The sequence below is a fragment of the Hirundo rustica genome, chromosome 3 (genome assembly GCF_015227805.2).
Source record: "Hirundo rustica isolate bHirRus1 chromosome 3, bHirRus1.pri.v3, whole genome shotgun sequence".
NCBI lineage: Eukaryota > Metazoa > Chordata > Aves > Passeriformes > Hirundinidae > Hirundo > Hirundo rustica.
Window position 1 is genome coordinate 95930278 of NC_053452.1, and position 18510 is coordinate 95948787.

At 39.1% G+C, this 18510-nt stretch overlaps 1 protein-coding gene across 3 annotated transcripts in view; it reads right to left on the bottom strand.

Moving 5' to 3' along the window:
- The window catches only part of ARHGEF10 (Rho guanine nucleotide exchange factor 10), a 110463-nt gene that overhangs the window by 72470 nt on the left and 19483 nt on the right, over positions 1 to 18510 (bottom strand). For 2 of the 3 annotated variants that reach the window (XM_040058582.2, XM_040058580.2), the window contains exons 3-7: positions 7611 to 7781; positions 5198 to 5488; positions 4247 to 4310; positions 2992 to 3071; positions 1821 to 1877 (exon numbers count right to left, since the gene is read on the bottom strand). In XM_040058582.2, the coding sequence (XP_039914516.1) occupies positions 1821 to 1877; positions 2992 to 3071; positions 4247 to 4310; positions 5198 to 5488; positions 7611 to 7781 (663 nt within the window). The remainder of the gene's footprint in view (positions 1 to 1820; positions 1878 to 2991; positions 3072 to 4246; positions 4311 to 5197; positions 5489 to 7610; positions 7782 to 18510) is intronic. The other variant, XM_040058581.2, reaches the window with a different exon arrangement.

Below are 18510 nucleotides of genomic sequence, written 5' to 3' on the forward strand. Positions count from 1 at the left end.
AGTAGAAAAGTGTTGTGGTACAACACTCCTGCCAGGAATCACTATTGTCAAAAGTTATGATGCAGCATTTACAAGTATCTCCTATTAAATTCAGGAAACAGCAGCTGCGCTTTTATTTCAAGACTGAAGTTTCATTTTAGTAGAGGAAAAAATATCTACTCGAAAAGCTGACATGTTTTACACATCCACCTAAACCCTAGATTTTATTATTAACATAAATTAAATTCTTTATAATTAACACAGAGGATTCTAATGGTGAAGTCAGATTTAATTTTTTTAATTAAATCTCCATGTATATCAAGACTGTCCTTAAAATATTGTTACTGAAGAAGACATCTTAGTGGCAATCTAGCACAATGAGTAATTTAAAAGAACCATTATAGTATATCAAACTAAATCAAGACTTAAACAAGTCTAGCTCCTGTGCTGTCAGCTTTGGATTTACTCCATGACGGGGTGAATTTATCTTGTCTATGTGCTAATGTAGATTCTCTGACTGAAACATTTTTCAAAACAGTTGAGTCTCCCGGACAAAATATACAAATAATAAACATCAAGATCATGAATGGATGAAGATGAAACTTCCCTTACTACCTATTTCCTCAGAATCTTTCAATGTCTTTGGGGACAAAATGAAAATCAAAATGTTAATCAATGTCTTATGGGTTAAGCTAAAGATTCTGACCAATATGCTCAGCAGAGCTTTGCTCCATATCCTATATCCCACCTATCTCAGCCACCTGGGCTTGGTTTAAGTGTTTCCTGGATGATCAGCAACAGCACAAAGACATCTCTGCTCAGAGTAGCACTGAGGGAACTTCCAGTAAAATAAGCATTCAAGTCGTGAACGTAACACGGTACTTTCCCATAATAAATGAAAAAAAAATTCAGTAGTAATTTGTAAAACACCTTGCTTGAACACTACTAAGGACAAGAAATGAAACTGTTACAGCTTTAAAAATTAATGTGGTTTTCACACAAGAAAGCTTAGGTGTTTTCTTGATCCATTAACAATTTCAGTATCAAACACCTACACCATCTGAGAGCCATGACAAGTAATATGCTGAGTTCCCAATAAACCAATTCACTCGAACACAAAATCAGTCAGTAGCAACTGATCTTTAAGCAGACTTCACTATACCCAAAAACTGCAAAACAAACCTGACCAAGAACCCAATGAAATATGCTTCTTGAGCCCTAACTCCATCATTTTCAGTAAAGGTAAAATCAGCATAAAGCTGCTGACTCCAGCAGCTACTTTGAGATCTATTGTGCTCCCTCCAAACATGGTCACAACCATCAGGAGTAGACCACTTCAAAGCTGAAATAAAACATTTCTGTAGAGTCACAACCAGGATGGTGAACAGCCACTCTAGACCATCTCTTCCATCTATCAAGCATCCATATATTGAAAGGGACTTTCAAGGAAAGAGCTTCTCTCTATAACCATGACAATGATACCTTATGATATATCACAACTATTTAGAACACTCTTTTTTGTAACTACCTTGACTTGTTCAGGGCACTACAGCTACAACATCCAACACTGTAACTCTCTAATATGCAGAATACTCAAGCTTTTGGAACAGTCTCTATAAAACAAAGCAGAATTCAGCTTCTCAGAAGAGCAGTACAGGAGACCTGCTGAGATAGTCTTTTAAGGTTAGTATAATTATGAACTTTCTAAGACCTACTGACAATTATTGACACAATGTTAGTTTCAGTTACATATATTTTAGTTACTTAACAAATGTATCTCTTTAGTACACATGCATATAATTCTGTTTTACATTGCTTTCAACGCTATAAAGACCTCAAACCTGGTTCAGAGTCTGAGTCTTCTCTTGGCACGTCATCATAAATTACCTCATCCGGATCTAAAACCAAGACAGAAAAAAAAAAAAACCAAAAAAACAACCAAATGAGAGATTTCCTAAAATTTGAATGGGACCAAGTGTTAAAAGGGCATTTGGTCAAAGCCCTTAATATGCCTTTAGTTTTTGCCCTGAAATGGTCAGGAAGTTGAAATGCAGTCCTCTCCAAATTAAATATTCTACTCTACTTTAAAGAATTTTGGTTATAATGGCACATATGAAAACAATGGAGATATGACTCACTCTCCACTAGCACTTTGCTTGCACATCTAGTCATTCAAGTATTGCAATAATGCACAAAGCAGTATATAGTATTTGTGAAAGTTCAAAGTTTTATCTGCATTGCTTTGATGACCTTTGGTAGCTTGAAAACTAAACTCCACTTCAAATGCCAGCATTTCTCCCTCCTTCTTACAGAAGTATGGTATGTTCTGTGCCTGTTGAAGGCTGCTCATTGCCCTACTGAATGGCTATAGAAAAGCTGAAATTGACCTTTTAAAAAGAATCAAAACTGAATAATGTAATGATCATCATAGAACATTAAGAGGCAGAATGACAACACAAATTCTTCAGTCACTTCACGAAATATGTAAGATGAAGCTCCAGCCCAGTGGGAACCACTGAGAACAGGCAGGATAACCTATCCTCAAACCACACAGTCTCTGCTCTGGTTTAAAATGCAGCTACCAGCCAAGAGTCAACAGCACACGCCAAGACAGGCAATTCCTTTCCCTCCACCTCCTCCAAGTGCTTATTTGCCAACTACTACCCACGAAGAGTAATTTCAAATACAGTCGCAGATCAAACTATGAACTGGAGCTTACTTCCACTGCACTTGCATTGATGGAGCCAAATGATTTCCATAACAAGTGATTCCACAGACTCCAAAAGTGGAAAAGTGAATGTTAACTTTATTCTAAAATACAACTTTATTACACTGTTGAATGTTCTAACTGGTACAGCTTGGTTCTGTAAACCTAACTGAAAACACACAGCAAAAGTGAACATGGACATTCCCACAAAATCTGCTTGTGCACATGGACACACACATAATGCTGATCACAGCTGAAAACTAACCACCTTCCACAGCTGTACTTCAGATCTCACTGGTACTTACTTTCCATCCATGCTGTGTTTGCAGGATCTGCAACCCATTTGGCCAGGGCATCGTCCTCTCTCTTGGTCTGGTTATCTTCACTTGAAAAAGAGGCCATAAATAAAAGAACAAAAAGTTACACCAAAATTTTTAAAAATCTCTGAAGACAAGGCAGAAAGTATCTTTCTGACTTCTAGTTTTCACTCCAAGGCTGCTGATTACTCAAAAATATTACTTCAGTATGTAGTTGGATGATGAATAATCTATTCTATTTATTAGTCTGAAAATTTTAGTCAGAAAATTGAAAACACTTTCTTTACAGCCTTAAAAAATACTCCGCTTTTGAGTTCATCTACCAGAACACAGGAAATTCTCTCAGAAACAGTGAAGTGAGAGCCTCTTTTTCATGGAGGACTAAAGACACTCTGGGTTACATCAGGAAGCCATCAGACAAAGCTGTCATCCTCCTCCACGTGGTGCCAGTGAGGCTGAACCTGTAGCAGCACGTCCAGTTTTGGCTTCCCAACACTCCCCTGCTAGAGAGGCGTGGAGAAATTGAAGCTACCTCTAGAGAGATGTAGAGAAACTGAAGTCAGGGAATAAAGCACATGGTTTACAAGAAAGGAGATAAAAGACATGGATATAATTTAGATTCATGAAAAGGATGTTATAGGGTGATCCAAGAGGAGCTACAACTACCCAAAAGATAAGTACAGAGGTTATGGAATTAGGAGTTTGTTGTGTTTTTTTTTAGTTTGGATTTGTTGGGGGGGGTTGGGGCCCCCTCTTTTTTTTTTTTTTTTTTTAATGCCAGACAAAGGCAGTGGAAGATTTGGTTTGGACATTTGGGGAGATGGGGTAGCAAAGCGGGTAAGGAAAAGTAGCACAGCAGGGAAGATTGCTCAGGGAAGCTGCAGCACCTCCCTCCTTGGAGGGTTTGAAGGCTCAGCCAGCAAGGCCATGGTTGATCTGACAGAGTATTGGTAGTGGTCCTGCTGAAAGCAGCAGACTAGACAAAATCTCCAGCATTCTGTTGCAGCTGACATTGCCAACACTATAAAAATTCAACCCAGTGTCTTAAAAAATCTCATGCACAGTTACACACACCGGTGCTGATTTTAGTACACAATCAGAATTACAGGACTAAGAAAGGGAAAAAAACCCAAATCAACAAACATGGAAGCATCACATAAGGAAAATAAAATACTTACCAAATGCAAGCTTTCTTAGGAATAATGTTTTACAAATCATTAAAACATGATGAACTGGCAATTACCTGTTCTGAGGGTCCTCCAAGTTTACAGAATTATAACAACATTCTTCAGTTGCTGACTGTGTACCTGCCAAGTAGGAAAAAAAAATTGTTTGCAATAACATGTCAGTTTGGCTCAAATGGCACATTTTAGCATAAGAAACTGATTTTACTAGTTCATTGCTAAAGAATAATCTTCTTTGCAATAGTTTTATTCTTACACGTGTTTAAAAAAAATTAGAAGTTTCCTCACGCCATGCATTTTTGAAAATTAAGTAAATCAAAGACACAGATATTTGTTAGAAGAGCCTGTTAAGAGGAAATTACAATGTCTGATGTGTTTAATTCTATCTCAAACATATATTCCTCTACAGGTAATAAGGACCACACAAACATTTGCTTTTACTTGACAGTATTCGTAATGATGGTAAAAAGCAAAGGCAGGAATAAAGGCTGGAATCATAGAAGAATTGCTGCCTAGCTAAAGAAAAGTATATTCAAAATACAAAAAGGAAAATGCAGGATATGGGGAGTTTTCTTTTCCTAGTGTCTTGACATTAAGACTCTGGTTACAAAATGGATATCTTGTTTCTGTAGTAATCCACAGGTATTTCCCTTTCTAGTTTCTGCTTCTGTCTTAAAATTGTACTAGAAGACAGAGAATTCATCACATCATCAAGGGAAAAATCCCACTGCAACTCTAAATCTACAAGAACTGGAAAATAAACAAACAGAAATGCATACAGAAAAGACAAAAAGGAGAAGAAGTTTGCCAAGATCTAGAAAAAACAATAAAAGGTATGAGAAGAAACCATTTGGCTTGAACGCTGAAGTCTGGACCTGGAAATTATTTAACTATGTTTAAAAGTAATTAGCATTAATCATACTCACTCAGGCTGAGTGCTATAAAGGAAGGGTACTTGAGATTAACCAAGGATTCCCCTTCAAACAAAGTAAGGTGTGTGAATACAGTACCTTCTTCATCTACAGAAACACTGCGTATGATGACAGGACTGGAGTATGCTGGCAGTATCAAAGGCAGGTTGGATGGCACAGCGTATCCACAAGGGACCGGAACAGAATATCCACCAGACAAGCTGGGACTTGCACATTCATCCTGAGGGCTTGGTTCTGGTGATGAGGAGGGATCCTTATCTTGGATTGGGGAAATATTTATGACTGAGTAGGGATTTACTTTGGCTGGAGTGACTTCTGCAGCAGGTTCTGATGTTTGCAGCTTCTCATTGTTTTCTAAATTATCAGCTCCTTTAGTTGAAAGATTAAACAAAAATACAAAGTTTTATTTTTCATACCTGTTCAAGCTGCTCTAATAGATCTTTGCAAGTATGCTAAACCCTGACCTGATCTTTACTGTACAAGTTGTTTACAACCTATGACTCAAAATTCCCACACAGTAGTGCCAGTCTCCCCTTTTTACAGATGAGGAATGCAACAAAAGCAAAATTACATGCGTTACAAAGATGCCTACAGAAAAACAGTAACTTGACTGACATAAGCACATGAGTCAAAGCAGTCTAAATCCTAAAGGTTAAAATCTGGATTCTAGATAAATTTGAATCTTACAAACACAAACACAATATTTTAGGAGTAGTCATGTGGACAAGAAAAGTTCACTAGAGGGACATTCCTCTAAGAGCAGTCCTGAAAATGCTCTGTAAAGAAAGGGAGGAATAAAATAACTTTACAAGTTTTCCTCTTTGAAAATGCATTGTTTTCTGTTATACAAAGTTCCCAGTACTTTTTGAGACACACTGAGGTACAGCAGAACCACAGGCCCCTCTGAAGGGAATTGCAGAACTGCATCCCAAGTGATCAAATGATTTTAAGCTGTAAGCTTAACGTCACAATAAGGGTGAGCAAGCAACAGATGTTCAGGGAAAGATAGTGTTTAAGTTCCAGGTTGTCAAACTGCACAGGACCTGAAGAGTTATCTATCTTTAACTGCCATAAGCCCAGTGAATCTGTTTGCAAAAGGAAACTGGATTACAGTAAGCAAAATCAGCTGTTAGCAATTTGAGCAGAATAGAGCAATTTCCAGACTACACATCAGCACTGGGAACATCTGCATATGTCATAAAAACGGTTCAGTATTAAGCAAAACTTCTGTTTATGAAGAGAATTCATTGTTTCATGCACAACATCTCAAGCTCAGCAACCAGCAAGTTTAGCAGTGCAACAGCTTATCTCAAGCCATCAATGTGCCTTAAGACCAGCAAGGATATACTGTTTTTCTGTAGTATGACATTCAGACTATGTCCAATACATTGGTTTGGAAGTCACACTTGAATAGGAAACCTCACATGAATTACATGTGATGGTCACTTTCCCTGTCAGATCTACCATGACCGTAACTGGCAGGAACATGCAAAACACTTGCAGGGTATTTCCGTGCATGAGAGACTGGACTATGACTCAAAACAAAATGGCAGTTTTCAGAGGTGCCTGGATGCTTTGCTAAAGCCAGGTTTGCAGGCCCACAAAGAGAAGGCAGTGAGTTTTTGGGTGTGCAATGACAAACTCTGGTCTGTGTAAGACAGGGGGTGAACTTATCACCACCAGAGACTATAAACTGGGCTCTGAGGCCAGAAAGCGGCAGTCCTTGGGGAGACAGGATCATGCTTTTTATCATGCAAAATGCCCTCCCTTACACACACACCATCCTCCCAGGGAAGGTCAAATTCATGTGTAGGCTCACTGACATTAGAGGCAGCTGCCTTAGAAGAGGTCAGAAACTGTCAACAACCCTTGAAGTGCCCTCAGACTCATTTCTGGCACCCTCCACCAGAGAACTGCACGTGATCAAATGACGGCATAAAACTTCGCCCTTGCAGAAGAGGTGCTTGGGCACTCCCCCCTGAACCTGAGAGTGCATTAACCCACCACACTTTGTATTTTATGGGCTTTTTCTCCCACCTCTGACAGATCAACACCTTCAATCGCCACTTCAATCAAATCTCATCACAGATCCATGTGCAGTGATTATGCATCTCCCTACTCCTAGCCTTTCTTTCTTTTTTCCCCTTATGTTTTCTTAAGCAGGTGGTATTTTTATGCTTTGATATTGACATATTACTATATATAATGATACCCAAAATGGCTACATATATGCTTTCCATTGCAACCAAATTGCTCCAAAATAAACCCAGTACTTGTATATTTACAAACACAAATCATTCAGCGTCGTTTCACTCTGATCTGCTCCAAGACATGCACTAAGAAGAACCTAAGTTACCCTCAGTGATGGGCCATAACACCATGGAAAACTCTTGTTAAAGAAGTATTTATATTGTACTGTCAAGAAAAGGCATCCTATGATCAGTCTTGAGTATTTAGCCCAGTGAAAGTACAGACCAAGAGGCTGCCTTACCTGCAGCACCAGCCTCTTGGTGCTCTAGGTAATTTCCAGGATCAGGAATAGGTGGCACAAGGGCTTGCCTGTCTGCTTCTGGTATCTCATCTCCACTGTCAAAGTCAAACTGCTCTCCCTCGTCCTCCTCTTCATCATTCGGACCCGCGGCTTTTGGTTCATGCTCTAGAACTGTGCAGAAAGACACACCTTTGGTTGTTTGCTCTTAATAATGATTTCATGGGACCAGTAAATGCTCCACATTACAAAGGAAGTTTACACAATGAACCCTTAGATTTTCAGGTTACTGAAACAGAACAAAAATTTATTGATGTGTTGATAACCTCATGCAGTTTTCAATAAATCTTTTAGTGCAAACAAGGAAATTACTTGGAATGAAATAAACAAATAATAATGCAAATACCCTTGCTTTTGTCATAATGAACCAAAAGATTTTTAGAAAAACACTTAAACAGCCAATTTTTAAACAAGAAAACTTCACAGATGAATTTATTTGCACAGGGACTTTGCGACTTTATAACTTCAAGTAATTTTTCCTTTGTAACTCAATCTCCTAAGTCTGTTCTTTCTTAACAGAGTCCAAATTCCAGAACTTAATTAACACACTCCAACAGAGAGCAGCAGATTGGTTTTCTTACTCCAGTCTGAGATAGTTTTAAACCAACATGCATTAGCCCCACTACCACACACAAGTGTATTCTGGTGGAGGGAAGGTGTGGAACCTTTGAAGAAGCAATGGATGAAATAATGACACACTAATATGGATAGGAAGGGTGGGTTTGGGGTTTTTTTCTCTTTGCTTGTGAAGATACTGTAGCACAGATTTGGCACTGTACATGGGGCTGGGGAGAGGGAGCAGGAAGAAGTACACGGCAGTTTCTCCCCATGCTATGGGGGAAAACCCATGAAAATTCAAGCCCCTTCATGTACCTCCAGCATAAAACGATATCCTAAAAAAGATAAAGGCAAACACATGTTACAAAATTTACCTGAAGGTGATAAGGTTCCCCCCCTACTTCCTCAGGTAACACAAAGTGAAAAAATAAGTCTTGCAAAGACAACTAGATCTGCTGCATCATGATGATGTTATCAGCTATCCCACCATCCAGGACACTTTTTTTTAATCTTTATGATAAAACCCACAACACCCCAAAGCTCTAGACTGCTTAGATTGTCATGGTAATCAGCATTCCTGCCAAGGCTTCTGTTTCTTCATGAAGGCTGAGCCAGCATATTTTACTACAGCCACAAATAACAAGATCTTTCGTGCAGCCTCTCTGCAGGAGAAAAAGTGAACTAATTGCAAAAATAGTAAGGAACAAAAAGCCCGGGTTATCCTGCATTTATTGTCATGTGTTATGGCTGAGGCAGCAGGACATCTAATTTCATTTTGATTAATTCCTTTCAAAAATTCTCCTGTATGAAGTCAGGCTTCTCATTTTTGCTTTGTCCATTAGTAAGTCTTTTTTTCCTGAAAGATGCAAGAAATTCTTCAGAGCTTTCCAAGTGATTAAAGACAAACACAGCATTCTTCCTGATTCAGCATCCATCTGACTAAACTGTAATACTTGTTGCTTGACTGTGTAATGGGGAAAAGAAACAAAAGGGGGGAAGATGTCTTTTCAGCATGAGTAAAAAGAAATAAAAATTGGACGTGCCCACCTAATTTTTTTTGTCATGGCTGTTAACACTGCCCTGCTTCACTCACTTCAAAACATTTATTTTGCATCGTAGATAAATGAAGCACAGAACCTGATAAAGGGGCACAACAGCCTGGAAAGATCCCATAATTGCATCACTGATGGGACAGCCGGTTAAGATTACAAAAAGAGACCAGAAAAGAAAGAATACAATGTCCGTCAGAAAGGGTAGACAAGAGACAAACAAATATCCACAGTTCAGAAAGTTTTAAAACTGTATTTCAGCTTTGCATCACTTCTACATTTGCTTAATTCTGCAGGCCTGAACTTTACCCTTTTAAATTCACAGATACCTTCCACCTAATATTTAATAAAAATATTCTCCTTTAAGCTTTTAATATCAAGGGCATACTATTTAAATTGATGGAAAAAGTATTTCAACTAAAATAAAATAAAAAGAGGATGGGGGCTTTTTGCTTCAACTTAAGAGCTGATCGGAACTGCCTATAAATGCAGATTATGTCACACACAAAAAAAAAAGACAAATTCCTGTTTTGAAAATACCTATTTTCCACAGCTCTTTGTGTTATGTCACAACAACACTCAGACAAAAGCTCTTTTAAAGTGCTACAGTTAGGAAGACTGAGAGCAGTTAGACCCAGGCTGAATCTGGCTACTAAATACCAACACAGATCTTGCAAAATTTCATGCTCATGAAGATAGCCTTAGTTCCTCCTATCCTTTATCTGCAAATCAAAATGGTCAAAGCCAAAAAGTGCACGAGGCAACTGTTCTTGCAGGAAAAAAAAGGGGGGTGAGAGGGCGAGTCTGGTGGGTGGGTGTGTGAGGGGGGATTTCGAAAGGCACCCTCCCTTGCAAAAAACACACAGAGGACAGATTTTTTGGTTTGGTTTTTTAGCATAATTTTAAAATGCAATAATTTTTTTCTGAAGTAATAATCACACAATTCTTAGAATGACAGTCTGTCTGGAATTACTTCAGATAATTAAATTAGTAACTAAAAATCCAATTTTCACTTTCACCACTGATCACATCCTTAGCTTTATAAGTGCCAACCACAGCAATGAAAATAGAAAAATTGATTGGACTTGTTCATCTTGTGGCAATACCACCCGGTGAGCTTTGTAAATGCTTCAGGGAAATTCTCGCATTTCTAAAAATTTCTATTTGGAGTTTTCAAGACTGATATAATGGAAACATTGTCCTCCAGTTAAATTAAATATGAAAGTGCTAATTTAGAATCAGAAAAAGGAATACATGTTCCCAAAACTGTGCACAGCACACAGATTTATGACTTCTTCTGTGCTCTGTTATCCAGTGAAATGGCATTTCTTAAATTTACTTTGAAAATAAGCTCACTTAGGTTGTGTTTACAGAGACTTACGGGGGCATAAGCAAATTAAAAAAATGTTTGGTTGCTCTGCAAATTGCAAAGCATTCTTGATACCATTTGCCTTCCCATCCATTATCCTCAATTTATTTATAGTTCAATGTAATACAGCTCAGGAGTTAAAAGAGTGACATTTATTTTAAAGTCCAGATAATGTCAGTGAAGCTTCATTAATAGTTTTCTTAAACAGTTTATTTTAGAGGCAGAAGTAACATAAAATAACTCTGCACTTACTATCAAGTACCATTTGAATACAATATGCACACACCAGAAATAATAAAAACACCCCAAATGTCTGTGCCCCCTTGCAATCTCATAAATCCATGATGACCCAGAAGTCAAATGAAGAAGTCAATTTTCTTCCATGAAAAACCGTGATAAAGGAAGAATGAAACAGAACCTCAAGCACAAACAGTTCAGCAGTCTGGGACACAGTAACAACATATCTGGAAGCCCAAGACATAAACAGGCATGCTGCCACCAAGAATTAGGAATATTTTATGTTTTAAGGTTTGAAAAATATTTTTAGAAATGGAAAGCTTTTGTATAATTAGGAATGTCATCTTTGCAATCAGTTGTACTTCTTTTTTTTTTTTTTTTTTTTTTAAGTTCACAGGCTATTATGGAACAAAAAGCAGAAATGCATCTATTTTTTTTAAAGAAATCAATAACTATTTTTAGTCGCTTCACCATGACCAAAGAAGGAAAGACATGTACAATGCTTCAAATGGCATATATCTAATTATTATTTAGTGAAAAATATGAATACAATTGAATCTAAAACACACTGGCAGGAGATGCCTGCTTTTATTCCAACATGAAGTTTTAAAACATTTATCTTTTTTATTCATTTTTTTTTGGATTACAGCCAGACACTTAGGACTGCAAAAACCTACCTTCCTTTCAAATGAATTCCCCAAATGTTTCAGCTTTCTACAAATACTTGAGTATCTTGAAATATGCAAAACTTTTTAGTAAAAAAAAAAAATTAAAATGTTACTATCCCAGAATATTTTTAGATATTATAAAATTTGCTAACTTACACAGGTTACAAGTCAAAGCAAACTGCCAGACATAGCAATCTAAATGCTTATTATTTGTCCTTGATACATTCCAGAGATTTCTTTGGTGAGATACCCTTCCCTTTAGAGACCCATATTTCTAGACAGTAAAAATCTGCTGAGCTCCATATTGAAGTGTACAAGAGAAATAAGTACTGAAGCATACTGAAGCAGATAACCAGGAAATGACTCAATTTTTAAAGTTACCATTAATTTTGTAAAACTAAGCATTTGGGGCCAAACACACCCTGCTGACTCTGCTGCAGGATAAATGGGATCTCAAGCTGTTTCCCTCGGTGTTTGTCAGGATGGTGAACCTTGTGCTAGGAAACACCCATGCCTGCAGAAGCTTCCAGATTTGGCCAACTTTGTAAATAACAGCTGCCCCATATTCTGCTTGGGAACTTGAAGACAGGTTTCAAGAAACTTGGTTGCCACTGGACAGCCTCTTGTTTCTCCGAGCTTGAAAGCACTAAGGTTGCATTCCTACAGCTAGAAAGAAATGTGGTATTTTCAACCCACGCATCTCCCACTTGTGATCACTAATTCTTCGGTTGCAGGAGAGAAAACTGCAGTTAAATATTCTTTATTTAAAAAAGAATACTCCAATACACAGCTGACACAATGCTCTTCTGCCCCTCCTCAAAGAACACGTGCACCAGCACCTGAGCGGCAAGGCGCAGGACAGGAGGGACCCTGCAGGAAAAAGGCTGAACTGTACCAGCAAGTGCTTCTGCCAACACCACCCTTCACTGACACTTCCCAGTCACACAGGACATCCACCAGCACATCGCTGACATCCATAAATCACCTTCTCACACAGTCACACGGGTGGAAAGTATCTATTTTGCTGGGGGAAAATAAACTTCTAGGACAAAACTGTGTACACAAAAACACACGAGTGAGCGCTCCTTCCCACGGGAAGCGGACCGCAGCCAAGGGCTTTCATTCCCCTTGCCCTCACAGTTGTGCTAAGCTGGCGCTGCAGGGAACACAGGTCCTTGTGGTACAAGCACGCTGCTAATTACACACAGCTCGCACATAATCCAAAGCATGACCACAACCAGTCTCTGTGGAAAACAGTTACAAAAAAAACCCAACCAAACCAAAGAGTATACGTTCTGCGAAAAGTGTTTCCAGTGATAGAAACAAAAGCAATACCTCATGAATTAACAGGCGTTCCCTGCAAATAAATAACAAAGAAACAAGTACAAATGCCTCTTTGGTGTTTTGCAAATACACACACTACATACTAATTATGTTGTTGAGCATGTATAACAGATATTGTTCTTCTGGATAAAAAAACAAATTCAAAACCAGAGTCAGAAGAGTAATGAATCTGCCTGCTGAAGTTTCAGAGAGCCTGCTAGCAACAGTGTGCCTAATATCTAAAAAATTTCATTCTTTGAAATAAAGGCCAGGTCTGTGGATGTTAGGAAAGATTTACAAATAGCAAAAACCCTGAAGTTTACAAACTACCTGCAGAGGTAAGAATTTAAGTCTTAATTAGCTAAAATTTAAAATAACTGAGTTGCAAAAAATCAAAAGTCTAAAATAAAAGCATTACAACATGAACCAGGCTGTCCAGAGAAAAGTGGAAGCAACACCAGCAGACTTGTACTCCTTAATAAAGCTTCATTGTGCTTTTCAGTGCTGGCTACCCGATAACCTGAAAGGCAGCTAAGTAAAATCAGTGTTTTGTGGCCATTTAATTTCAATACTCAGCACACTGGTGGCACTGGTATTGCCTGCCACCACTAGAAACACAGATCAAGCCTGGTCCAGAGGATGTCTCTTCCATCTCAGCACCATGTTAGTGCATTCTGTTAGCACATATGAATTTCATCAAGAAATTTTTCTGGGGCTGTAAGGAAAGCCTATACAGAGGGTATTTGGAATTATGCATAAATACATGAGAGAGCCCGCTCTATGCTGAAAAGCACCTATCCATATTAAAAGCTACTAGCTTTCCATTAGTACTGAAGGAATACTAATACACTTAACTCTTAGCACCCCCGAGGTGCTATTTATACCCATCTGAATTAGTATAAATGCCAGGAGGCAGCTGAGCTGACGTACAACAAACGTGCTGATGGTGGCCGTGCAGCCAAGCTCAGCCTCACCTAATGTGCACACGACCCACTGAACTCACCTACAACGTGCTGCCAAATGGACAACTCACACAGGGAATAGGAAAACCAGAGAGTTCTAATGAAACAGAAATCAACAGCAGACAACTACAAAGTAGTCGAAAAAATGAAGTATTCAGCTCTGGCAGTGCAAGGACAGAGCACGTTGGCTAACCATAAGGTATAAACAACATACGAAGGAAAGAAAAAAATTTTCTAGAAAACATAGTTTTGACCGTGTAGTCAAAAATTTTATGAAAAATTACCATTTTTAAGGAAACTTCCACCAGTGAGAGCAGTCTGGCTTGTTACTTACTTCTATACTTCTTTTTTCTATCAGTTATCAACCATTTGTTTTGAAACAATTGCTGTCTAATGGTTTGAGGTATATGCATTTCTCTAACACAGTGTCATGGGTTGGCACAGTTTGGTTTTTAGTTAGGGAGGAATGTGGAGTGTTGCCCTGTCAGGACCTTGGAATTGTTTTAGAAAGGACAAGGACAGAGGCTAGTTTGGGATGTTGGCATCTGCTTTGACCACTGAGGACATCAAATGCGACTTTGGGAAGTACCCATATAAATCCTGAAATTTTGTTGAAGTCAGCCCTTTTTCTCCTGGCCAGCTGAACAGGTAACATCGAGTGGGGCCTGCTGCTCCTCCCACACCCTTTGTGGGGGAGCCGCCCCGAGGCCTGGCCGGGCTCCATCGGCTCCCGGCGGGGGAGGAGAGGTTGCAGCTTAACATCAACTACTTTAAAAACCTCCCTGGAGCCCTGGAGCTCCCAGAGCAGGGAGGGATCTCTGCCAGCCCCTGGTAACAGCCATGGGCCCGGCTGGGCTGGGGCCGCCCCGATTGTCACCGAGGGCTGGGCAGAGAGGGAAAGAGTGGAGGGGAGAAGCCCAGCTGGAGAGACTGCTGCTGGCAGAGAGCACATGGCCACTGCAGGCCTGGGCAGATTTAACCCTTTCCTGGCAACATGGAGCTTCCAAGGCCTAACCCTTCCCCGAGAGAGAGAAGAAAGAGACAGAGTAGATGTAGAAAAGACACAGCATGAAGTCAGCAGACCAAGAGTGAAAGAACTGATAATATTATTGGAAGGAGGGACATTTTTAATGGGACTTCTCTGGTGTAAACTATGGAGAAATGGACTGTTTCTTGTAACATCTTAAAGTTGTTTGAAGGAATGCTGATTCTAATCAAAGCTGGGGATTGATACGATTGATATTTAAGTGGGAATCCTAAAGCCCCTTGCTCCTGGGGTAAAAGCAGGTCTCAGCCTTTGAGACAAAGATGATTTTAGAGAGAAAGTGATTTGGAGCCCTCGGCTCCTGGGGTAAAAGGAGGTCTTTATTTCTTTTGAGATAGAGATGATTTTAGAGATAGAAGAAGAGAATCCTTTTTTGTACTGGAAGAAGCATTCTTAAACAGTACCCTAGATACACTGAGAAACCCCTAAGTAGTCAGGGGAAATGCTGCTAATGGGTGGAACAGCACAATCTGCAAAAACTCCATGCAGTTGCAGATTTGTGACATTGGGAGACACAAGACTGTTTTTGTCTTGCAGGGAATGTGCCCATAGAACTCTAGAGACTCCTCTCCCAAAGTGATGAAAGATTATGTTTAAACGGTGAAACTGACTGAAAATCACAGGTTGTGTCTCTCTATGCTGTTTGTAAGAAAGTTAACCATTTGTAAGGGAAGGGAAGAGTGTTTTGAAGTGTCTTTTTTTTTTCTTAGTTGTTTTTTTTTTCAACTTTTCCATTCTTTTAGTGTGTGTTGATAAAGCTATTTATTTATTTTTTTAAGCTTGAGCCTGTGTTGCTCCTCCTGATCCTCTCCCACAAAAAGAAAGTGAACGCTAAGACTACTACACTAAATTTGGCAAACAGGATTTTGCGAACGTGGAACCACCACACACAGCCTGTTTAACTCTAATTAGCAATATGAAACTGCTGAATCATCTAGCAATACCTTGGAACAAAAGCTCTTTAAAAGTAACTGGGAACCCTATGAAGCAGAAGGCAGCCAGACACACCCTGGAGATCTAAACCAAGGAGCACAAGATCCCACCTCTACAGAAAAAAAACATACAGCTCAGATGCATAAACTGACTATTGTATTAAAGAAAAGCTAAAAGCCAACCAGAGCAAAAGCTTGAGTTTTTAGGTCTTGGATCATTCTAGCAACATCTTTCTACCAGGATGACACAAGTTAGCAAAAGATTTTACTTCATTTTTGGATCACGTTTTTTCCTCCACTGTGGCAGCAACTGTACATACTTCCTAGACTGAACCTTCAGATGACTTAGGCAAAGGGATGCCTAAATCCCAGATCACTGGTCTAGGCTGAACAACCCTTTGTTGAGCAATGTCAACACTGAAGTACTTACTGGGTCCCCTCAAAAGTACCACTAAGAACACCTAGAAGCCTCTGACTTCCAACAGATGCTGACACGCAGCCATTCATATGCTCAGCCCACCTCCACAGCAACAGCCCAGGCAGGGATCAGAGGATGCATGCAGCTCCAGGAATCCAGTTGTCATTTTGGACACCAAAAGGTTCCTTGGTCCCAATAATTACGACTCCAGCTAACGCTCTGAGCACTGAGTGCAACCTGTTCACAAGTTTAAAAATAATTAAGATTTAACTATTTGTGCTTTCCCCTTGTTGAATTCTGGAAAAAGAAACAAACTAGGTATTAAATTTTACAGCAATTTACTGTATCTTTTACAAAAAAAAAAAACAAACTAGAACAGAATGCTTATGTCCTGTAAATCCAGGACAGTACTGGAAATATTTTGGATTTCAGCTGGCTTCTTACACCCTCCATTCAGCCCAAAGAGCACTGATCAGATAGACTGATTTGTAAACTAAGCATAACATAAGCAAAATATGACAAATCCATTATCTCAGCAACTAATAAGGAGGGCATTTTAACGCATCCCCTTTCTTAGTATTTCTTTTAATTATCATTTGAACACATCTTGATCTTTTTTGCTGAGGCTGTTGGACTGCCTTGACTCCAAGACTGGTCAAAGAAAACCACCAGAAGCAAACATCACCATTCAGGCCTTCAAGCGAGTCCACATGGAAGTCAGGAAGGAATTTCTTCCAATATAAAGAATTGTTAAGAACTGGTTTTGTGTATTTGTTTTCCATGGCCAGTAGTAGTGCAGGAGCTACAGTGGTGGCTACTGTGAAAAGCTGCCAGAAGCTTCCCCCACGCCCAGCAGAGACAATGCCAGCCGGATCTGAGAGAGCTGCTATGGGGAGAACGGACTCCTCCTCAGCCAGACCCAATACAGTTGGCAAGTGTTCTTCTCATGCAAATACGAGTGGGTTACCATCTGATATGCATGGGGAAACATCAATCACAGCCAAAGTTAATTCTACTTCTACTTCCCTTTGCAATACAGGAGTCTGCTAAGATCCTCCAGACAAATTATACCTAGCCAATTCACTGCTCCCAGGGCAGCACCCGCATCTCCCACTGTCCCCCCCGCCAACATACAGAATGGGGAAATACAGAGACTGGGAATCATCTATCAGTTGGCATCCCCATGGCACAGGAGCACAGGCATCTTCCCTTCCAGCCCCTAGAGAAACTTCTACCAGTGTAAGGCTATCCAGAAGGTTATCCAGAAATTATGCTTTCACTTAAACAAAGTTATTGAGCTCAACAACAGACTGTTTAACAGCAAGACATATTCTTGCAACAACCCTTCTTTGACCTACTAAATCATCTTCTGTATTCATTTTAATGAAAATATGATAAGGCTAGCAAGATTACTTCAATAAGGAAGAAAAAAAAGAAAATCTATACAGGGAGTTGGAAGAGTCTTCTCCCAAAAATGTTTAACAAGTATTTTTTCCTCAGATTATGAGGCATAGTTTCAATTCCTTCATTAAGGAAAAGCAAGCAGCACCTAAGAGATGTCTCATTCAAAAATTCATACACTTTATTTATTATAATGCAGACAAGCTTTTATCTGAGACAAGCTCGTGCACAAGGTAAGAGAATTATAACAATTTATAAAAAAATGTGAATCTTTCTGTAAACTCTGGAGTAGAATCACTACAGAGGCTTAAGACATGGTTAGTGAATATTTATTGAGTTCAGTGAAACAGAAGCAAAAAACTCAAAAAAAAATTTTTCTCAGTTCTTTGCCAGCAATTAATCCCAGCCAGTTAATGACAGATACAAGTCCTAATAAGGCAAAAGAAGTATAGAAAAAAAAATACTTCACCCTCTTCTTACATATTGGTTCACTAAAATTAAAATTTCAGAGCATAGTTTCAATTGTTCATTGAAGAATACCCAAAAATCAGCACAAATTCCTTTACAATTTTGGGGTTTTTTTAAAGCAATCAATACTAGTCACCACCAACCAGCGTTCAAGTTTTGCAGCAATCCTCTGTAAGGCCTTCATCTCATCATCAACTTTCTGATTAACATGTCTGGGCCTTGTCCCTAGCAAGTAAAGTCAAGTCACCTTAAATAGCAGCTGAGTAAACAGGAAAAAAATCAACAAAACAACTACATCCTACTATTCAGAAAGAAAACACCAAATACTATCAAAAGAATGAAGTCACCCACCAAGAAATCCATAACAGTAATATCATTTAACATGTTCTAAACATCTAACAAAGTTTTTACCA